Source organism: Nyctereutes procyonoides, unplaced genomic scaffold, assembly GCF_905146905.1.
Source record: "Nyctereutes procyonoides isolate TBG_1078 unplaced genomic scaffold, NYPRO_anot_genome, whole genome shotgun sequence".
Classification (NCBI taxonomy): Eukaryota; Metazoa; Chordata; class Mammalia; order Carnivora; family Canidae; genus Nyctereutes; species Nyctereutes procyonoides.
In genome coordinates this window covers 4,435,029-4,459,568 of record NW_026575041.1, presented here as the reverse complement: position 1 = coordinate 4,459,568, position 24,540 = coordinate 4,435,029, and the positions used below count along the sequence as shown (strand labels likewise).

The window sequence follows — 24,540 nt, the reverse complement described above, 5'->3', positions numbered from 1 at the left end:
ATATCAACTTAGAAATTACTTTCCTGGGATGCCTGGGTGGCTCAGAGGTTTAGCGCCTGCCTTCAGCTCAGGGCGTGATCCTGGGATCCCGGGATCTCCCTCACTGGGCTCCCTGCATGGAGTCTGCCTTCTCCCTCTGCCTGTGTCTATCTCTCTTTGTGTGTCTCTCATGAATAAATAAAAAAAAATCTTTAAAGAAAAAAAAAAGAAAAAAAGAAATTACTTTCCATTAGAAGCCTTTCCTAGCCAACCTCTCTTAAACTGAAATGAATAATATTCCTATGTGTTTTCAAACAATCCTGTCTTTCCCTGGGACTATAATTGCATATGTCAATCATCTTAGTCTCCTTCCATATCATAGTTGACCAGAAAGAAGTTAGAAAACCTGAATATGATGCGATTTAACACAGGGTAACATAACTGGCATAATGAAGAGGAGCCAACTCTCTACCCACATACACCAACCTACAGATTAGAAATGTTAATTCATTTGGTCACAATTCAATGAAACATAAACTTGGTTTGACAATCACTCAGGTCAGTCAATAATAAAAAATATACCATTCGGTCAGTTTTTTTCCCAAAGATTTAAAAACCACTCAGACAGGGTAGCCCTGGTGGCGCAGCGGTTTAGCGCCACCTGCAGCCTAGGGTATGATCCTGAGGACCTGGGATCGAGTCCCACGTCAGGCTCCCTGCATGGAGCATGCTTCTCCCTCTGCCTGTGTCTCTGCCCCCGACCCTGAATGAATGAATGAATGAATGAATGAATGAATGAATAAATAAATAAATAAATAAATAAATAAATCTTTAAATAAATAAATAAACCACTCAGTCAAAACTCCAAAGTTAATGATTCTGATAATTATGTCCCATGCTTTCCCTAAAAATATATGTTCTAGACCTCGCTTATTCAATTATAAAGCCCATCATTGACCTCTCCTAGACCTCTAGCAGACATTTAATCAGCTGAAGGAAGGAAGTTTAAGGAAGTATAATATAAGAGAGGCAGCAAAATGCTGTAAAAGAGTGGAACTCTCCAACATCAGTTTTACCAGTCGTTACTAGCTGGGGCTTAGAGTAAGTTGCTCAGTCTGTCCAAACCTCAGTTTCCCTATCAAACAGGCATATATCTTACCTTGTAGCACTGTGATTAAGATAAGAAACAATGAAAAATTAAAAAAAAAAAAAGATAAGAAACAATGTACATCATGCATCCAACATACTACTAGAATTACATGGGTAGTGTATAATTGAACCTCTTATTTATTAAAAAACACACATGAACAAATTTCAACACACACCCAAACTACCACTCCTCTTACCCTACCATGAGATTTTTAATTTTGTAATAAAGGTTTAAAAACTCCCGTTTTGTAAAAGTATCTAATGATCAAGTTTATAATTGTTAAAATGGGTGCATGTGGGTTTGTACATAATTTTTATTTTTGGGAATATATAAAATCAATTTTAGAGAATTTAGTTACTTCCATTCTTACTACTTCAATCATTTTAGTTATTAATCAATGATCCTTCGGAATCCCTGGGTGGCTCTGCAGTTTGGCGCCTGCCTTCAGCCCAGGGTGTGATCCTAGAGTCCTGGGATCCGGTCTCACATCGGGCTCCCTGCATGGAGCCTGTTTCTCCCTCTGCCTGCGTCCCTGCCTTTCTCTCTATCTCTCTCTCTCTCTCTCTCATGAATAAATAAAATCTTTTAAAAAAACTCAATGATCTTTCAATCTAATCTCGTCCTGAACAACAACAAAAATCCAAAAGTGAACAGATGGTTTAGAAAATATGGCTAGCTAAAGCCAGAGACCTTTAAAGTTGAATTGTACACTAACGACTAATTGTTCTATGCTAAGTATATCTGAGAGGAAACTTGACTCTGATTTGTAAGTTGGGAGACACATCTCCACTATCTAGCTCATCAAAGGTGGATTATCAGTTACTAAATGCAGTAGACATTTATTGGACTCCTCTGAGTGAAGTACCATACTAGAGACCTAAGAAAATAGAAATATAACTACGTTCAGTGTCTTTGTCTACCAGATACCCCTAATTTTGTATGACATGTAACTGTATCCCTGCCCGAATCTCTCCTGATAGCCAGCCCTTGGCTATCAGCTCCCATATCTCCAGATCATTTCCATCGTTCCCTGATCCTCAATCCCTCTGCCCCTGTTGTCATACTTGCCTAGCAAGGTGTTCAACCCACCCTACCCCAGCCATACTAGCTTCTTAGCCAGTTCTTAAAGACCACAGTTATACACCTGCCTTTGTACATCCTGTTTCTTGGCCTGCAATAGTCTTTCCCCACATAAGTACAGAGCTTGTTCCCTCACTTTTTTCGGGTGTCTTCAAATGATTTTGTCTATGTAACATTTCATCTATGTCACTATCACAGAAAACCAGCAGCCACCCCTGCCAGATACTTCTTTATTCTTCTTTATATTACTCCATTATTCTTATTACCACCTAATATAGTCCAATTTGTCATTAACTCTAACATGCTCTTTCCTTCACACTGTAAGATGAATTTTAATTTAGAAATGTTAGGAACAAAAAAAGAAAAAGAAAAAGAAAATGTTAGGATCAATAAGGTTCTACTGTTTTTGACCACCAGGCAGCAATCACCAGGTGTCACTGTCTCTACATGCACAATATTAAAAACAACTGTTCTTAAACTCTTAAGTTAGGCACACTGAAGTTAGGCACACTGCTGTCAGCACTATATGTGCTGAATTTAATTGTCATTTAAAATATCTCCCTGTCTCTGAAACTAATAATACATTATATGTTAATTAATTCAAGATAAATTAAAAAATAAAATATCTCTCTGGGTTTAAATTGAAACAAACAAAAACCTGTATATACTATCTACCAAAATTTTAAATTCAAAAGATTAAAAAAGCGGCAAGTGATTGCAACAATGTAGAATAACCCAGAACTCTAATAGACTACTGGTAAGAGTATAAATGAAACAATAATTTGAGAAAACTATTTGACAATATATAAAAGTGGATCATATGCATATTCCCTGCAGGTCCACTCCTAGATATGTATCCCAACAGAAATGTATACATATGTTCAACCAACAGGTACATACAAGAATGTGGCACTAACCATATTAGCTCAGAACTAGAAACCATTCAAGTGCCCAGCAGAAAAACTGATAAATTCTGGTACATTCACACAATGCAATATTATAAACAAACTACAAATATACCCACAATATGAATGACTCTTACAATATATAGTTGAGACTCTCAATATAAAGTACAAGTCACAAACCAAAGAGTGCATACTGGATTTCATTTCTGTAACACTTAAAAGTAGGTAAAATTAATTAATGATGTTCAGTCAGGATAGTAGTAGTAACCGAAGGGGCTTCCTGGGGCACTAAAAATATTCTATTTCTTGACCTGGATGCTGGTTATACCAGTATTCAATTTCAGAAAATTCATCAAGTTTATACTTAAGATCTATAAACTCTTTTTTATGTGTGTTAAACTTCAATAAAAAGTATTAAGTTTTTGTGTGGGCAAAAAGGCTTACACATAAAGAAACAAAACATGAATCTGGTATGAGAGAAGCAAATATCTGTCAATGAAGAAAAAATCTCATCTATCGTTTTCTATAAGACTTAATGAAATTCACACAGATTGAGGAAGCATATTTATATTTTATTACTGAGATACATACAAAAGATTCCCGTCACAGGTCAAGTATACTATACCTAAGGGAAGGAAATATTGCTAAATACCTTGAAATGGGTAAAAGAAATTCCAAAGTAACAAGAGGCTAAAAAGATCAAATCACAACTCACTCAGAACTATTACCAAGGCCCTGTGTTTCAGTTGAATTAGAAAGGTTTACTTTTCTTAGTGAACATAAAATAATGGTGAATCTTAGAACTGACAACTTGGCTTAGGCTATTTTCTTTTCTTACTTATTTGACAAATATAAACCACACACAATGACTATGGAGGTTACAAAGATGAAGCATACAGGTCCCTGCCTTTATAAGGTTTACACATATATCAAAGAAGCTAAGATAACCATATGAACAGTATTACACTGCTTTAGAATGGTACAAGTGGTGTAAGTACAAAGTTGTTTGGGTTTTTTTTTTTTTTTTTTTGAGAGAGAGAGTGCAAGCAGGAACAGAGAGAGAGAATCTCAAGCAGATTCCACACTGACCATGGAACATGACAAAGAGGTCAAACTTACAACCTGAACCAAAATCAAGAGCCAGTCCCTTAACCCACTGAGCCACCAAGCCACCCCCAAAGTTATGTTTTTTCAAAGCACAGAAAAAGGGAAATCTCTTCTGCTGATGTTACAGATTGTAAGAAAGCTCTTCAGAAAAGTCCAGAACTGTGCTGTTCAATACAATATCTATTAGCCACTTGTGGCTTTTTTTTTTTTAAGATGTTACTTATTTATTCATGAGAGACATAGAGAGAGGCAGAGACACAGGCAGAGGGAGAAGCAAGCTCCCTGTGGGGAGCCAATGCGGGACTCGATCCCAGGACCCTGGGATCATGCTCTGAGCCAAAGGCAGACGCTCAACCACTGAGCCACTGAGGCATCCCCACTTGTGGCTATTTAAATTAAAATTAAGTAAAATTAAAACATTAGTTCCCCGGTATTACTTAACCACATTACAAACGCTCAGTAGCCATATGTGGCCAGTGGCAAATGTACTGGGCAGAGCATAGAACACTGGCAGCACTGCAGCACCAATCTGAGGTACTCAAGAGTTAGAAAGATGCATGGAATAGGTACATAAGGACAGTTTAATCTTTGGGCGAAAACATTCTTTTTAACCTTGTGTCCATTTTCCATGTTTCCTTTCACATCACAATGGCAAAACCAGCCTCTCTGGTCTGGGACCAAGCTAAAAATACAAACACAGGGAAAACAGTTGAAGCCTTAAAGTTATGAGAGTAAAAGAAGAATACTCACAAGCTCACCAGAGTCTAACTTAGTTCACCAGAGTGAAAATATACCCAAAGCTTCAGCTAGAAATAAATGAAGCATTACTTTGCCTAATTTTTAATAGCTGACTCAGGATTAGGCATTCAGGATATAACTTAGAAGCCAGTCAATAAACATATTTATGGAAGAATCCATTCATTAAGAAACATTTGCTGAGCACCTTCTACCTGCCAAGCACTAAATGGGTAACCAGGAGGAATGAGAGCATTTAAATCACTGACTCTATTCAGCAAATATCATAATGGCTTAAGAATCACCGACTCCTAAACAGGGAAAAACACCCAACAAATTTTGCTCATCTGTGGTTCTTCAGAACAGCAAGCGGGTGACAACAATGTGCCATCTCCAGCATATTCTTTGAGGTTGTTAACTCCTGTGGTGTTAAATGCCCATTAATCTGAACCAGTCACAATGATTTAGCAAAAAACAAAGATGGAAGAGTACTTTCCAAGAGAAAAGAAGAAATGAATTGCAGTTTATCAAACCTGTACTAAGCTATAAGAAAGAAAAGACAATCCTTGCCAGAAATATCATAACCTCAAAGAATATCCTTAAAAGGAAACATCAACAAATCGACATTTATCCAACAGCTCCCAAGAAGTACACTGGGAGCTAGAGGCACATAAAGATATTCAAGTGGTCTCTTGACCTCCAAAAGCTTTCAGCTACTTTGAGAGAGGAAATGTTCATGAACAATCACAATGGATACAAATACTGCAAGTGGAATCCCCAGGAAATAACTGTAGGACAAACTGCCAGCTAAAAGGACCTTAGAAGTCTTTTGCCCAAATCTCTCCCTTGTCTGAAATCCATTCTACAATATTTTTATAAAACATTTATTTATTCACCCTAAGTACACCAGGCATAAAGATATCACAACCTCATAAACATTTCAGAAGCAATGGAAGATAGGAACTGAAAAGAGCTGAAGAATTAAGAGATGAGCATCTTCAAAGAGATGCTGTTTAGAAATATGAACTTGACAGTCAAGTGAATAGCAAATAAATACAATACAATAATGTAGAACAATACACTGAAGTAGCACAATTAGCAAAGGGTCCACCATGACACAAAGCCAGATGAAAAAGTAACAGGATTTTGTAAAACCATTCCCAGCTAGAGCTTTGACTATCCAAAAGGGGGCAGAGGACTGCCCCGGGTGGATCAGCGGTTTAACGCCACCGTCAGCCCAGAGCGTGATCCTGGAGACATGGGATCAAGTCCCATGTCGGGCTCCCTGCATGGGGCCTACTTCTCCCTCGGCCTGTGTCTCTGCCTCTCTGCCTCTCTTTCTCTCTCTCTCTCTCTCTCTCTATCATGAATAAATAAATAAAATCTTTTTTAAAGGGGGGGGCATAATAAATCAAGGTAAAATTCTATTCTACCTGCCCCTTCAACCACCCACTCCTCCCCAGCTCTCCCTGGTCTGTAGGACACTTCTATTTTCACCTGAGCCAGGAGAGGAAGAGAAACAAATACTGACTCATTAGCCACTGTGTGTCAGGCATGGTGCTAGTCATTTCATATGCCATTTAATATATGCAGAATAAATAAGAGCTGTTCTGGTTGATTAGAGCTCCTCGGAGATGGGCTCAAGAAAACTGTCTGGCATAGGATCCAAATTTATTATGCTATTATTATTATTATTTATTAGAGGCATTTGGAAGGCAGCTTAATAAAGAAGGAAAGGGTAGCAGAGACCTGAAGACAGGTCTGGACTTGGGATCTGGTCCTACAGTTATCTGACTGCAAAAGTTGTTGGGCCTCTCTGAATATCAATTTCTTAAGGTCTACCTCATCTCCTCACAGGCTGTTTTAAGGATCAAAATGGAACATATATATAAAAGGATTCTATAAACATAACACACTGATATCCATTTACTAAGCATCTATACTATTCTAGACTCTAGACAAGGTCCCTGTTCTCATGGAACTCATTTCTACTAGGTAAGAGACAGGTAAGGTAATCAACACAAATGAGTGAACAACAGTTTCCAAGAGTGATGAATACTCTAAGGAAAATAAAACAGGTGACATAAAAAAAAGAGTGACAAGGAGAAAGGGAGTCACTTTCAATGGAATAGTCACAGAAGGCCAAGCCAAAGTTCTATAATTGAGACCTCAAAGACATCTTTAGCCAAATGAAGAGCTGGGGAAACAAGTATTCTAGACATAAGAAAGAAGACAAGCTCGGCATGTTTGAAGCACTGAAAAGATGAGGTATGCCTGGAACACAATGAGTAAGGAAAAATATTAAGAGATGAGGTTGAAAAAGTGGACAGAGGCCACTTTTTCCAATACAGTCTTGACCACTAAAAGGATATTTTAATTACCATAAAGTCCTTTTTTTATCAACATGGCCCAATAAACTGAGCCATTTATGCAAATATCTCGTGTACATTACCAAAAGTAGGAACTTCCAACTTTCTAACTTAGCAGTGCCACCACCAAAAAATAAGTGGGAAGATCCTATACGATAGTTGTAGACATGAAATTCTTAAGAACTTTATCTGAACAAAGACATCATGTATTATGTTTGGTAAATCAAACAGTTAAAAACAAATTCCTATAGTGAAAAGAACAGAATTATAGAATATGAATTGAAAAAAAACACTTAAGTTTTTAACAGAGAAGATATCAGTTCATTCAGCAAATATTTATCAAGCACCTACTATGTGCCAGGCATGTTCTAAGTATAAGAGATACAGCAATGAACAAATCAATGAAATTTTAAGCAATAACAAAGCAGAAGGTTTAAATGTAGAAGTATCATAATACCAAAACTGAACTTGAACTTATGCCTCAGCATATTCTGAAACAAGAGTTATAGGCTTAGTCAAGTGTACCTGTCAGAAAGCAAACTTACCAAGGAATTCTTAATCACTTCACTTCTATAAAATTCTGGAAAAGAAGAAAAAAAACAATAAGTGATATGAAAGAAAATAAGCTTATTAACTCAATCCTATAAAATTTTTAACATATATTCTAGTAAAAGATTTAAAAGATTTTCAAGGGATCTATTTTCTCTATATCTTTACCTGCAAAATAATAAAATAATAAAATAAAAACTAAATAAAAGAGCCTTAAAGGGAAAACATTAATAAAGAAGGTCAAAACCTGTTAAGATTTAATTTAGCATATTTTATCCCAGATTCAAACTTGAGCTCTTAAAAAATTAGACTTTCTTCTCTATCTTACTGCCACTCTATAAAAACTGATTCCATATGCTCTATTTATCTCAAACATCTCTAATGATTATCCTTTGTAGTACTATGGAATGGACACTGATCTAGCAACCAGGTTACCTTAATTCTAGTTCTACTATCATTAGCATTCTGTTCCTTTCATTTCCTTAGGCCCATTTTTCATTAGACAACTTAAAGAATTAGACTAGTAAGCAAAGGCCCTCTGTAAGCATTAAAATTTCATGATTCTACAAATCTTCATTTATATTGTAAATGTTACAAAACCTAAAGACAATGAAAAGAGAGAAATGCAGCAGAGGTGCAGTGCCTCTTCTGACCCTGCTTAAGTCACCATCATGACAGTCTGTCTCTGCAGAGCCTACAAAAGACCTTCGTATCCTTCTGTTGCTCTAAAACAAATTTCCCAGGTGTGATGCATGGGTCACTGGTACTTGAGATGATTTTAGGTGATCACGGACACATTTTATTTTTTTCTTATATATTTAAATTTATGTCTCATATATTTATCAACCCTTAATTTTAAGCTCTGAAATAACAATAGCATTTGTTTTGTACAACTGCTATCTCCTCAGCACATAAAACCATTCCTGGCACAGAGGAGACATTCAATAAATACTTTTTAATTGAATGAACAATTTTACTTAGACATAAGTTTAAAAATAATGAATTTAAGGGGCACCTGGATGGCTCAGTTGGCTGAGCATCCAACTCTTGATTTCAGCTCAGGTCATGAACTTATTAGGTCATGAGATCAAGCCCCATATTGGGCTCCATGCTCAGCAGGGATTCTGCTTGAGATTCTTTCTCTCTGCCTCTCCCCTGCTCACTCTAAGTAAATCTGTTTTAAAAAATTAAAAATAGGGATCCCTGGGTAGTGCAGTGGTTTAGCGCCTGCCTTTGGCCCAGGGCGCAATCCTGGAGACCCGGGATCGAATCCCACGTCGGGCTCCCAGTGCATGGAGCCTGCTTCTCCCTCTGCCGGTGTCTCTGCCTCTCTCTCTCTCTCTCACTGTGTGCCTATCATAAATAAATAAAAATTAAAAAAAAATAAAAATAAAAAAAATAAAAAATTAAAAATAATGAACTTAAAAATATATATTAAGTATGTAATGGTATAGATGAAACTCAAATATAGTGAAACATGTGAAAGAAGTCCACTAACAACTGAAACTCAGGAATAGGCAAAAAAACAAAGAGTAGGCCTAAACATAAAACTCTTACTGGCAAACTCTTTAGGTTAAAGTATTTCTTGGTAAACAAACTCTATGTGTGTCTCTCTTAAAAAAAAAAATAATAAGGATAACAATTTTATTTTGTAGAGAGACAGTCACAATGTATTAAATTAAGGTTCTAAGAATTTATAACAGGATCCAAATTTTCATAACTATGCTAATAATGTTTATCTTAGGTGGTAGGATTAGGCTGCTAACTTTTATTTTCTGCTTGGCAGTTTCCTATTTTTCTATTTAGAAAAAATATTTTAAATAAGAAAAGGGATATTCTAATTGTTTTGAAAAGAACCATTCTGATAAACATTTAGGTTACTGCTAATTTTTAGATATTTCAAGTAATGTTATAAATAATCATTTAGAGATATATATCCTAGATAAATAATCATTTAGAGATATTTCAAGTAATGTTATAAATAATCATTTAGTGATATACTTGAATCTATAAGATAAACATTTAGAAGTAAAATGCAAGACAAAAGGAAAAATACAGTTTGAATTTGGTAGATATCGCCATATTGTTTTCTAAAAGTATTATACCAATTTATAATTCCACTTATGAAAATACCTGTTTTCCCTACACTGGTAATCTTAAGTATTATTTTTTTCATTTCTTCCCAAATGATTAACCAATTACTTCAACCATAAATTAACTATAAAAATGTTTGTGTGTAGGTATGCATGTTTGTGTGTATAGGCGTATGTGTGCATGCATGTGTGTGTTCTAATTTATATGTGCCACGTTTATTTTTAGGGGTAAGAAACCTAAAAGGGTTAAAAATGTTTTTTATTTCAAAGTACTTTCAATTTATACAAAATATATTTTTGTATCGTTTGAATTTCTTACAAGCATGTATTACTTTAAAATTGATGGAAAAAATATTCTTCTTTTCTTTAGAAAGAAAGAAGTCCTCAGCTTAATCTGCAAAGTGTCTAAATTAAACAGTTCCCAAAATATATAGCTTCAGCTCTACAATGACTAGTATCATTATTTCTTCTAAAACTTTGCTGACTGAATCACTGTATGTATAAATGAAACTAAACAATCTGCTTTCTCCATTAGACCTTCAAAACGGAGTTGCTAATTTAAAAGGAAAAAGATCCACAAAAAAGCCATACATGGGGATCCCTGGGTGGCTCAGCGGCTTAGCGCCTGCCTTTGGCCCAGGGCATAATCCTGGAGTCCTGGGATCGAGTTCTGCATCAAGCTCCCTGCATGGAGCCCGCTTCTCCCTCTGCCTGTGTCTCTGCCCACCTCTCTCTCTCTCTCTCTTTCTCTCTCTCTCTCTCGCTCTGTGTCTTTCATGAATAAATAAATAAAATCTAAAAAAAAAAAAAAAAAAGCCATACCTGAAATCATGGAGTCTGAGGCACTAACATGTTAAACATGGGCCTACCCTGTCCACAATTCTGTTACATCCAAAATATTGTCAATAAAATTAGCAGCATGATACAAACTATAATATAGTGAATGTAGGAGAATTTAGAGTCAAAAAAATAGTTCCAGTTCCCAATCCACCTATGATCTTCACCCTGGATAATCAGTTAACCTTTTGGGTCACACAGTTTACCTTTCAAAGAATAATGAAACATGGAAAATAACAGGGGTATTTTAAGGCTCAAATGAAATAGTGAACTAAGAGACACCTGGGTGGCTCAGTGGTTGAGTGTCTGCCTTTGGCTCAGGGCATAATCCTGGAGTCCTGGGTTCAGGTCCCACATTGGGCTCCCCATGGGAAGCCTGCTTCTCCCTCTCCCTCTGTGTATATCTCTGCCTCTCTCTGTGTGTCTCTCACAAATAAATAAAATCTTTAAAACAAAAATAGTGAATTAAAAATAAAAACACTTTATAAACTGTAATTTTTATTAACATAGTTGTACTAATTTTTATTAATTCAATTTAAGCCAAACTATTTGTCAAGTAAATTTTCGGAGATAACCACCCAAGACCTATTTCTACATGAAAGGGACCATTAAAAAGATACAAATGCTTCTCTATCCATGCTAAGTAAGACCTAGAAAAACAAAGCAATCACAGATTACAGAACCTGGCTTCAATGGCATGTTTTGGTTGTTATGCAGCATTCCAGTTATTCAACAAATGCTTTTTTAGTACCTCAACCTCACTCATAAAAGAAAAAATACAAACTTAAACTATACTATAAAAGTATTTTCACCTATCAGATTGGCAAAAATTCAAAAGTTTGATTGCATACAAAAAAAAAAAAAGTTTGATTGCAGTCTGTCGGTGAGCCTGTGGGGGAAAAGGTGCTCATACCTAGCAAGTGAGAAGACAATTTCACAATATCTACCAAAACTGTAAGTGTACATATCCTTTGTACTTCCACTTCCTGGAAATTTACCCCACAGTTATACTAGCACTCATACAAAATAATGTACTTATGAAGTTATTCAAAGCATAACAACCCCAATACCTACCAAGAGAAGCCAGTGAAATACATTATGGTACATCTATTCAATGCAAAATTATGCAGGAAAAAAAATTGGAGAAGCTATAAAAACTTAGGGAAGCTCTCTATGGAAAAACATCTAAGACATTTTAGGTGAAAAATGCAAGGCACAGAAATATATATAGTTTGGTACTATTTTTTACTCGTATTAGCATAAAGAAGTCAGAAAAGAGAAACAGGAAATGTAGAACAGTGGTTATTAGGGTAGGGTAAAAAACTAGGGAGATGAGACAGGTGAAAGATCTTAAACCTTTATATATATTTTGAACCAGGACTACATTAGCTATGAAAAAAATTAAATGAAAAAAATATATAAGGGCTTAATATGTGCCAAGCATCATTCCAAGTGCAGTAACCTAAAATTTTATGGATTATGTGGAGTTCATCTTCTGATGTATTCAAAAGAGCTGGTTGGCATTCCAGGAGAGGACAGGCAATCACATTTCATGGGTAAAAAAGAACTATGACTGAAGAACAAACTTGGTTTTATAAAAATTCCAAGTTTAAGAGAGAACCAAGATTAGAACCTAGATCTTCATCCATTAACACAAGGCTTTGTTCTCTGAGGGTATGATAGCTTTGATTTGAACTACCTAACAAGTAGGCAATGTGCTAAGAGCACCAGAAGATGTCAAAAGTCAAAAAATCTCACACATAACTTCCTGGGATCTGCTGTTAATTCAGCCAAAATAAAAGAATAATTTCAAGTTCAGTATTTCAAATATTCGTCCAATAAAAAAAAAACTTTTTAGGGGCACCTGGGTGGCTCAGTGGTTGAACCTCTCTGCCTTTGGCTCAGGTCATGATCCTGGAGTCCTGGGATCGAGTCCCGCTTCAGGCTCCCCACTCCCTCTGCCTATGTCTCTACCTTTCTCTCTGTGTCTCTCATGAATAAATAAATAAAATCTTAGAAAAACAACTTTCTTTTAAAACTAAAAAATGATGCCAATTAACAGGTGGTACTGGTGGCTTTGTGAGAAGAGCCAGATGGTCCTCTATCATGATCATCCTACACCAAGGCCACATAATGATCATGAAATGAATGTCGTGTTTGTCATCAAAGGTTCAACAGGATAAAGTGTCTTAACCAGGCTTACTAAGCAAAGAGCTTCCTCACTCTTCCTAGGATAGTCAAAAGTTATAAAGCCCAACATGTGGGCCCAAAAGAAGACCACACACTCCATTCAACCATGACATGTGGAGTAGATAGAAATAGGTCTCAGAAACCATCAGTTCTCTCATTATAGAGATAAATTAACCAAAGCTCACAAGAGGAACTAAATGCCCTAGCTAAGGGGCTTGCCACTTAGAGACAGATGTAACACCACTGGAAGAGACTGTGCTTCTCTGTGGTCTACACCAGCTACTTCCAAACTGTATGAATGATCATTTTTCATCACGAGAATTTTAAGAAGCAGTCTATGATAATTTCTAAACTCAAGGTATAGTCTGAGCTAGAAAATAACAAAAAGCAAACCAGAAAAGTCACTTTGTTTCCATCATATATCTCTAAAACAACTTTTTACAAGATGGTCAACAACCAACTACTCTCTTCTTATAAACTACTTCAATTGTTAACATTACAAATTACCAAATACCTAAAATGTGCTAAGTACTATGTTAATTATTGTCATCAAAGAGAACACTGGAACAAGAACATAAAGTTTTATAAAAATAATCAAGGATTGATCATATAGAAAATTACCAAAAATTTAAAATGCTCGGGGTTCCCCGGGGGGCTCACTAGTTCAAGCATCCAACTCTTGGTTTCGACTTAGGTCATGGCCTCGGGGTCATGGGATCAAGCCCCCATGGGGCTCCACACTCAGCAGTAAGTCTGCTTCTCTCCCTCACCCTCTGCCCCCCTCTTCACCTCTAAGTTGGGTAAATAATTCTTTAAAAAAAAAAATGTTTTAACGCTCTGGCATGGGGCACCTGGCTAGTTCAGTCAGTAGAGCATGTGACTCTTGATCTTGGGGCTGTAGTTTCAAGCCCCATATTGGGTATAGAGATTACTTACATAAAAATCTTTTTTAACCTGAAAAAATAAAACAAAACACTCTGGCATTGTCATATATTGCTAATGATAAAACCAATTAGTGAGCAATAGACCAAATATATTAAGTTTGCAAAAATGCTTATACCTTAGGACAAACAGTGACCCAACTGTTTCATTTTCCTTCTGCAACATAGGAAGAAAACATATTCCAGTCCTCTTTTCACCTAAAAAGGATGACACTACTGATTTATGGCCAATGAAATGTGATAGAATTGATGTAGGCCATTTCCATTAAAAAATTCTCCTCAAATAATCCTCCTCTTTTGCCATGCCAAAAGTCATGTATTGATAATAGTAGCATTCCAAAATAGAAAGAGCCTGGATACCTGAGTCACTGCTTAGAGGACAGCTGCCAAGACTATGCCTAATAAGAATACCTGCACTGGACTTAGTGTAAAAAATTTATTATGTTATGCCACTGAGATTTGCAGTATTTGTAGTAGCTAGGATTAATCATTCAAATTAATACAGTATTTTAAAAATATGCAATGGTTACAATGAAAAATAAGAATGAAATAAAATATGAAAATGCAGAATTTATAGAATCCTTTTTTTCATCCTTAAAAAAAGTTTTTAATGCAATTTACATTATGTTGGGGGTTCTACCCCATATAATTCCTGACTGAATCTTTTAATGAGCATATGCTCATTGAAATTAAAAAACAAAAAAGGTATTATATAACTACTGCTTTAATAATGGTTTTTAAAAGTAATTAAAACTACGGACGCCCAGGTGGCTCAGTTGGCTAAGCGTCTGCCTTCAGCTCAGGTCATAATCTCAGGATCCCAGGATTCAGCCCCGCATCTGGCTCCCTGCTCAGCAGCAAGTCTGTTTCTCCCTTTACCCCTCCCCTGCTTATGTTCTTTATCTCTCTCTCTTTCTCTCTCTCTCTTTCTCTTCTCTCTCTCAAATAAATAAAATCTTTACTTAAAAAAGTAATTAAAAACAAAAAGATAAAATATCATTTGATTTTTTCATCTTTGCCACAACAAAATTCAAATAACCTTAGTAACTCTAATTAAAATAATACCACTTTTTGTTAATATAAATAGATCTTCAATCACATCTTACCAAGTGTTATCACTTTATCTCCATTGTTCCTCAAAAAAATCTGCCTTGCCAACTTCATAAAGCATCATTATCTCCACTTTAGAAATGGGAAAAGTGAGGTTCAAAAAGCCATGATCTTTGTCCAGTATCACACAGCTAGTAAATGGCTGAGCTAGACCTACTACTATCTAAGTATTTTCAATTTTTATTCAATATTTCTGCTATATACCATGTTTTGTTCCCTAATACAACCCAACACAGGTCAACTGATTATAACCAAGTGCCTTTCATTCAATATGTATTCAAAAGATGATTGTGATTTGGAATCAGATATTTATTTGTTCTACTCTCAGAACTGCCACTTATAGAGCAGCCCACAGTACAATACGTGCAAATGAATTCAGGGAAACCACGTCATTCTTCTATAAATAATAACTCTGTATATATACAAGGAATTACAGATATTAGAAGACATAAACTAGTTCCAATTTTGCCATAATATTTTTTACCATAATATTTTTTAAGATTATGTTTTAAAGAAAATAAAATTAATACTGTACACTGGATTCATATAATCTATTTTTATGATAGCTACCAGAATAAAAGCATTAACAGCTAACATTCATAAATAAACGATAAATTTACCAATTTAAGAACAATCCAAAAGCCATGTTTCTTTTATATATATGTAACAACTGCTCATGAAATATTTTTGGACAGCAAGACAGTTTAACTTTCCAAAAAGTAATAATAGCAAAGCTAGAGGCACTGATACTCACTTGTGTTACAAAAAACTAAAAATGAGATGTAACAGTCTGTGGTTAAGTCCACAGATTCCCTTACCTTTATATATCTTTTCAGTATTACATAAGTGAAGTGTGAAGTAGGTATCAAGGAGCTGATGGCCATTTCTATTAACAATGTTCCGGGCAGCAATGTTCCGAAGGTGTCTAAGACGTCGCTAAAAAATAACAAAAAAGAAGGACACATTCAGCTTTCCCTCCTATAAAATTTTCTAAAGTAAGATCCAAAACTGAAACATAGAAATTTGTCCCAATTATTAATTTATTGAGCCAGTAACCTGAACCCAGTCTTATTTATGCCTCAGCATCCCCTATCAAATAGGAATTATACCTGCCCAATCTCATTTACAAGTTTGTTGTGAACATGAAATGACAACAGATATGAAGTATTGTTGAAGAGCATAAATGTTATGTAAGTACTATATACCTGTACCACAGCATTAGTATTTCCTGGAACATAAACTAAGTAGCAATTTGCTTTCTTCCCTTCAGAAGAATACTAGCAGACATGTAAGTCCATCTCATACCTCACACAAGGAGTTTTTACATACATACACCCCTGTTGCTACTGTAGTCTAGATGCCAGATCCTCTGTACAACCAGGAAAAGATGCCAAGCCAAATATAATTCACTAGTCACTCCAGCCAGCCAATAACCCAACTGTTATGAGCTTAAATTAAATCTTCACCTGACCATTAGCCAACCAATCTCTCTTTCCTGTTCAGGCCTCCTTCCCAACAATTTCTCCAACTAAGATGCACAGATCATTTGGAGTCCCAAGTGCTGAAAAGGCAAATGCTCCATAAGCAACAGTAAAAATCAACAAAAATACAAGATAACAGATAACCAAATAAAAGCATATCAAAAACAGTAGATGTTGGCAATGCTCAAGCCTATGCACATTAGATTCATTCCCAAAGGCTAGTTCCCAGCGTCAGATAATTATTTTCAGACTTAAAAAATCAAGTGCTCAGTTTTAAAATACGCTTAAAGATCCCCCTTCAGACTGAAAGACAGCCCAATCTACTGAGGTAAGTCCATCTTCAATTCCATATGCAGTCAGCTGGAAAAGTACAGTTCTTTCTTTCCATGAGCACAGCAACCTAATCCTTTCTCTCAATCTTGAGATTAAGATTCTTTGAAACAGTCTATTATCTAATAAATTTGTGTAATACTTTTAAGTATGAAAAGGCCCAAATATATTTACAAAAAGTTCACAGGGCTAAGGTGCCTGGGTGGCTTGGTCAGTTAAGCATCTGCCTCAGCTTGGGTCATGATTTCAGGGCCCAGGTATAGAGCCTGGGGTCAAGCTCTGTGCTAGGTAGGGAGTCCGCTTCTCCCTCTCCCTCTCCCTCTGCTCCTCCCCCTTAATCGTACTCTCTTGCTTGCTTGCTTGTTCTCAAATAAATAAAATCTTTAAAAAGTTCTTAGGGCTTATTCTAAAAGGCTCTTTTATACGATCTATCAATGGTTTCCATTTCATACTCTGGATTTCAGCAACTACCACTTCACTTCCTTCTATATATTTTTCATTAGCTCTCTCAATCAAGATTTTTAATTACCCTATATACAATAACCACATCTATTTTGCTGTAAGATTGCAATTTTGGTCCTCTGTTCAGAGACCTGAAAATATTACCCAGTCTCTAGAATAAAGTATACTTGCCCTATTGCTTTCAAAGCTCTGTATAATCTGACCTCTCTGCATCCTACCTTTATTTCTCACTAGATCTTCCACATACCCAAACCCTCAGTCACACATGAATGCTTAAGGTTCCATGAAAAAGATCAGGCATGTTCCTAGCCCCAAGCTTTTGTTAATGCTAGCCCCTCAATCTAGAATACCATTCTCTTAGAGGAGAACCTATTTCTACTTCAAAGTTTGAGAGAACATTTCTCCTTCTTTTGTCCCTAATTGAAATTACTCTTTTAAAAACTGAACAAATAAGAACTTTGCTTCTCTCTCTCCTATAGCACTTATTTCATTTAACCTATTCTTATTAGTTGATTAGTTATCTTCCCTATTAATCTAGGAGGAAATGACTTGATGATAGAGGCTATTATTATCACTACACTGTCAGCACTTATTAAATGCTTACCATAATATGCCATGTACTATGCTAAACACTTTGTACATATGATCTTATTTATCCTCATAACTCCATGATGTGAGGTTTTACTCATTATTTATCTCTTTATCCCAACATTCCTACATAACCTACATCTCCCAACATTCCTACATAAAATAGTAAATAATAAATGAGTAGTATAGCTCAAAAGAAGGCAGGAAAAAGGATTATACCAATATATGTGGATATATATCACACACTTTGATCTCCTATACACACACACACATAATTGATACAATCTGGTTCTCCCCAATTGCCACAGAGAACAGAGTAATGATCTATCCTTCAACTCAAGAAAATAATTTTATGACAAATATAATAATAATGGAACAGACTGCCTTACAAAGCAATATACAAGAGTTGGACAGAGATGTAATCTATAATTGATGAGTAGATACTGTTGAAGAAATCTTTCCAGTATTTTGGAAGTTAGCACAATCAGCTCCAAGACACCCTCTGATTCCAAGCTCTAGGATTCTAAAATTAGCAATGGAGTCTACAAACATTCATCCAGGTAGATTACCAACATATCACTACTGTTTCCATGCTTCCTTTCACTAACATGGGCAAAACAGAGATCACCACATGAGGGCATTTCATAGGAAGGTTTACCAAAACAAAACAAAACAAAACAAAACAAAACTCCTCCTCCACGAATTAACCAACTATACTTAGAGCATGGACTTTGAGCTATACAACTTTTTGCCCTTTCCACTATTTTATTTATTTCAAAAGCATTAGGGTAACTATTTTCATTACACCATGATGAATTAAAATACAAGATACTCTCAGCAACTAGAAGGACAAAGGATATCAGCTCTGTGCAGGTAAATTATTGATGTAATCTTGGTGAAAGGCAGTAAATGTATACATGATCCCTCTTTTGCCCTTTGTCTTGGCTTCCTCTTTAATCATAAAACTGCTTTTCATTTTTAAAAAATGCTAAACTGTAATAAAATGAAGTTTAATTAATAATAGTGTGCCAATGTTACTTTTCAGTTCTGACACATGAAAAATGGTAAGGTAAGATGGTGACAATAGGGGAAACTGAATGAAGGAATTCTCTGTACCTTTTTGCAACTTTTCTGTAAATTTAAAATTACTGAAAAAATAAGGTTTTTCTTAAAAGTTATTGCCTTTTTCAGAGTTAGGAAGTGTGTAACCAGGACAAAAAGAGTGCCAATAAGACAACATTTCACAAGTACTACTTAATAAAACTCTTCTCCATTTCCACCATTCACTTTAATCTCCCACACCTCCTCTCTTTCTCTTCTTTCCCTAAGACTTTATGCAATTAAAAAGAAACACTGGAAGGTTAAGTCAGAAACTCGTAAAAAATGATTACCTATGGGGGTGAGAACAAGCTGGAGGGAATAAGTAAGACTTCTCTGCTATTTGTTTATATAGTTTTGACTTCTGTACCATATAAGTGTCTTACATGCTCAAAAAAATTTTTAAATAAATAAGAAAAAGTGTAAATCAACTAACCTAGTCCAAAATATAATGGCAATACCAAAACTTACCACCAGTTATAGGATATATTATCTACCTTCACCCAAATTATTAACCCTATAATCCAAGAAGTATTGAAGAAACCAGAGTGACATAAAGGATCCTCTCTTATTCACAGTTCCCCCAGATCTATACTTGAAAAACAGTATGTAATTTTACCTAATATGGAAATAGGGTTAGTTATGATTATGAAATGTTCTCCATGCATCATTCTTCAGCAGTAGTTTAGGCAGCAAAGGTATACTCTTATAACGTCCACTCCCAAAACTAAAGCTGAACAGATTTTTATTTTTAAATTGGAATTAATATGGCTTAAAATCTTTGAAATGCTTTCTCTAAAACATCCTATATAGAGAATAAAAACACACACTAACATATAAAATTAAAATCTCCTATTTGGCTTTGATTTGTAATATTGATAGATATAATTAGAGAATTCTAATGAAACATTGGCAGTGAGCAAAAGATCAGTATGACACTAAATTCTTAAACATTTTTACAAATCTTTCAAATATAAATTCTAAAAAAAGACTTAAGTGGTATGCATTACAGATCTGAAACATTTGCTTTAGTAAAAAACGAATTACTCTTTAGTAAAGATTGAAACTGATGCCTCTTAAGAATTTGTTAATACTACTACTGTTGTTAGGCAACTCCTTCAAAACAAAACAGTAGTCTAAAGAAAAGTTTTTTGCTCTTTATTTTGTGTTCGTATTGTCCTGCCCAGGACCTATTTGATTAAAACAAAAAAACTCCTTTGCAGAACCACCCTCCCTACTATCAATCTCTGGGCTTCCTATAGAATTAACTCTACCTCCAACCCCAGGGATGTTCATGCCATGATTCAGATCAGGTCAATCAGCACATTCCTTCCCCCTAACCATATTAGATGACTTAATTAGGACCACTGAAAGACTCAGAAATATTAAATTATTGAGAGTTCCTTTTTTTTTTCCCACACTGGCCCTGAACCTGGAAGCATACAGAGCTGGAGATGTTGGCAGCTGTCCTTCCATCACAGTGAAACCAAAGAATGAAACCAACAAAGAAGAAAGCAGAGTAAAGAGATGTGAGATTCGGTTCCTGAAAACAATTTAAGTGTCTCTGGATCAAACCATACCTAAAATGAGAACTGCAATGACAACTACCAGCTCAATCTTCATAAAACTTTCAAAGATTACCACTAGGGAGATTTATGTTGTGGCTATCTATTTAAGATTCATCACATTACAGGTTAGTAGATGAAGAATAATATTCTAATTTAGTGACAGGGTATACAGAAATGTTTCATTTTGTTAAACATCCCCATGTTTTAGGAAATGATCATTTCTGGTAGGTCCGTTCATTTTTGTTGATACAATTTTGAATCTCAATATGGGTGACAGCTTTAAAAACAGTCAAATCACACTTCAGAATGGAAAGATGTCCAAAGCAATTTTCAGTAGTGAAATATGTCACTGGGGTTCGATATTCCTCCCAAGTTTTACATTCCCTTACTGTCATCTAAGATGTTCTGACTTCTGAGGTATAATAATGACCAAAGAGAACTAAGGTGCCTTTGATCTTGTTCCTCATCACTGCCATAGAGAGTGATTCAGGGAGGCTGATGGCCAACAGGAAGAGGATGGGGCTCCCATTCACCCTTCCTTTCCTGTCTTAACCCTTGCTTCAAAAACAAAAGTACTGTGGTTCTTTATATATTTATCATTCCACAAATCCCCACCATAGCCAAACTAAATAACTATCCCACACATGCCTTTTATAACTCGTAAGACCATAGAGAGATTATCTTCAAAACACATTTTAAATCTAATTTGTTTAATCTACAAGAGCTATTATAAGTCAATAATATCAATAATCTATAGTCCAATAGAAAAGGGAGCAAAGGATATAAAAAGGCAGACCACAGAAAAAGAAATGAAAATGGTCCATAAACATAGAAGATGTATAATCACACTCCTAATGAAAGATATGCACATCAAAACAATCATTCCACCTCATGGCAAACTAGTTTCCAAACAATGAGGAACCAATACATCACACCCCCACATGCTCTCTTACTATGTGATATTGCCACTCCTCCATTACATAAAAGGGTCTATGTTCCCTCTCCCTTACATGTAGGCAAGCCTGTAACTATAGTAGAAATTAGACTACATGACTTCTGAAGCTAAATCATAAAACGATCTACTTCTCCTAGGCTGCCCTTAGAGCCCAGTCTCTCGAATGTGAGGACACCAAGGAGCTACATGAAAAGGACTTTGTACTTGTTCTCCACAGCTCCAAGTGAGATCCCAGCTACAGCTAGACACGTAAGTGACCATGTCAGCCCCCAGCCTTTGACCCACCAGAAATGACAACAAATAAAGCAGAGAGAAGTCATTCCCACCACAGCCAAATGAAACTGCACAATCATAAGCAAATTAAATGACGGTGTTGTTTTATGCCACTAAATTTTCTTTCTTATTCACCAACAGAAAACGAAGAGACCTATCTGATTAAACAATCAAATTATTTAGTCTTTATCACGGTTGATATGAGTAAGGAAAATAATGCCAGAGGAAACATAAAATGGTTCAATCTGGAGGGAGAGCAATTTAGCAATAATTATTAAATTTTAAATTGTATATAATATTTGAGCAAGCAATTCCACAAGGCACAAAAATGTGTGCAAATATGCTTATTCTGATATTTGCTATAAGAGCAAAAATTTAATAACCACACTTATATTGTAGTACATTTATACAACAGAAAATTATGTATCTATTCTTTAAGAAGTCCTAATATGAAATACAAAAGAGCATGAAATTTCAAATGTTTACATAAAGAAATATTACTATATACTCTGAATGATGTAGATCAAGGGTTGCCAACTCATTCTGTAAAGAGGGAGAGAATAAATTACTTTAAGTTTTTCAGGGCATATCCCTTCTCTTCATATTCTTGTTTGTTTACAATCTTTTAACCAAGATAATCTTTCTTAGTCTCCTCAGTTACAAATGCCAGTAACTGTTGGCCAGTTTGCTAACCCCTAATGTAGAATGGTATCTATATTAGTAGATAGTAATAGTAATTGTATCTCACAGATACTATGAGATAAGCTTTTAAAGTAGCATTTGTCTTAGAAATGTAGTTAAACCTGTCCTCTTTCCTATATCCTCATTTTTTTCAGGTCAGGCCTTTATTCTCTGCCTGAGACTAGGCTAAACGGCATGGAGGAATAAGGCCCATGTTGTCTCCAGTAAACTCAGATTACCACTATTTTGATATATATATGTATTTTTTTTGTTTAAGACTTTATTCATTTATTCATAGAGACAGAGAAAGAGAGAGAGAGGCAGAGACACAGGCAGAGGGAGAAGCAGACTCCATGCAGAGAGCCTGACGCGGGACTCGATCCAGGGTCTCCAGGATCACGCCCTGAGCTGCAGGCGGCGCTAAACTGCTGTGCCACCGGGGCTGCCCTGGTATATTTTTTTTTTGAGGGACAACAAAAGCAAACATGAGAGAAGATTAGTTTTCCATATTCCCACAGAAGGTAAAAATGCTGAATTACTAATTGAGAATTTAAGCTTGATAAATTAGACCAGTCTTTAAAAAAAAAAAAATGCAAAAGTTCCTTCTAAATTATAGCATTCAGCCACCTAATTTTTCTAATCTTTGATCCCACCTGAAAGACTCCCTGTAAAAAGTTGTGAAAAGAAAAAGCTTAATTTAAAACTAGTGCATGAGGGACACCTTGGTGGCTCAGCAGTTGGGCCTCTCTGCCTTTGGCTCAGGTCGTGATCCAGAGGTCCTGGGAAGGAGTCCCACATCAGGCTCCCCACAGGGAGCCTGCTTCACTCACTGCTTACGTCTGCCTCTTTCTCTGTGTCATCATGAAAAAATAAATAAAATTTTAAAAATAAATTAATTAATTAAACTAGTACTTGGTGCTATTGGCTATAGGCAAATAGTGCCAAGAGCCAATGTTACAGATTTAAACAAAAAACCTACCAATTCTAATCTCTCATAAAATACATGATAGCTCCTACCCCTGAGTGCTCTCTGATGCAAATCATAACCCTGGAACTAAAACCTTTATTGTGTCAGTTCCTTCAGCTCTCACTCAGTCCCAGAATTTAACCCAGTTATTTAGTAAGTAGTGCTAAATTGTAATACAGACTTCTCTATAGGAAAAGACAAAATAGATCTCTGAACTTTGTACATTTCTTATACATGTTGGCTCTGGGTTTTTTTCTCTCCACCCTGTCCACCCCCAATCTTGGTGGAAGGTCCCAACATGCCTTTTTTCCTCCCTGTTTCCTCTGGGTAGTGTTGCTCTAAGAAGCATTATCTAGCATTGTTCTCTGCCTGTATCTCTCATCCTCCTTCTCTTGTTCCCTTCTTCCTTCTATTTTATCTTGCTGGTTTCTGCTTCACAGAGCATGCCAGGAACTGCGGGGGTACAAACAAGGCATTCCCTAATTTCAGAGTATGTAACCTTAATTTTAAAAAGCTGGAGTTTGTGCACAGAAAAAGGCAAATTTGAGGTCAATCTAGCAGTATACTGTCAGTGAGCATTTACTAGAGAAGTGTTATTCTAGAAATGTAAGACCAAAGAAAAAAGACACAGAATTACACAGGATGACCTGGAAGATAAAAATTGGAAGAGGAGACAGCTTTCAGTGGTCCAAGTGTTAAGAGTAATATCATGGCCATAATTTGCTTCAAAATAATTTGAGTGAGAGAGGGAGGATGATTAGGCAGGCATACAGGTAAAAACAAGATATGCCATCATGTGGCAATTACCAAAGTCAGGTAACTGGGAGTTCATTATGCAACCACTCACATATATGCATTTCAATATACACTGATATATACAATACATATTTCACTATACATATTTCATTATTCACCAAAAATTCCATATTAAAAAAGTTCTAAAGTAATATTGTAAGAACAGGGACACCTGGGTGGCTCAGTGGTTAAGTATCTGCCTTCAGCTCAGGGCGTAATCCTGGAGTCCTGGGATTGAGTCCTACATCGGGTTCCCTGCAGGGAGCCTGCTTCTCCCTTTGCCTGTGTCTCTGCCTC

General features: G+C 35.9%; 1 protein-coding gene across 5 annotated transcripts in view; it reads right to left on the bottom strand.

Moving 5' to 3' along the window:
• UVRAG (UV radiation resistance associated) overlaps window positions 1–24,540 on the bottom strand; it is a 309,399-nt gene that overhangs the window by 262,766 nt on the left and 22,093 nt on the right. For all 5 annotated transcript variants that reach the window (XR_008663846.1, XR_008663847.1, XM_055320492.1 and 2 more), the window contains exons 2-3: window positions 15,864–15,981; window positions 7,871–7,905 (exon numbers count right to left, since the gene is read on the bottom strand). Coding sequence is in view for 3 of the 5 variants with exons in the window: in XM_055320492.1 (XP_055176467.1) it covers window positions 7,871–7,905; window positions 15,864–15,981 (153 nt within the window). In the remaining 2 variants the exon portion in view is untranslated. The remainder of the gene's footprint in view (window positions 1–7,870; window positions 7,906–15,863; window positions 15,982–24,540) is intronic.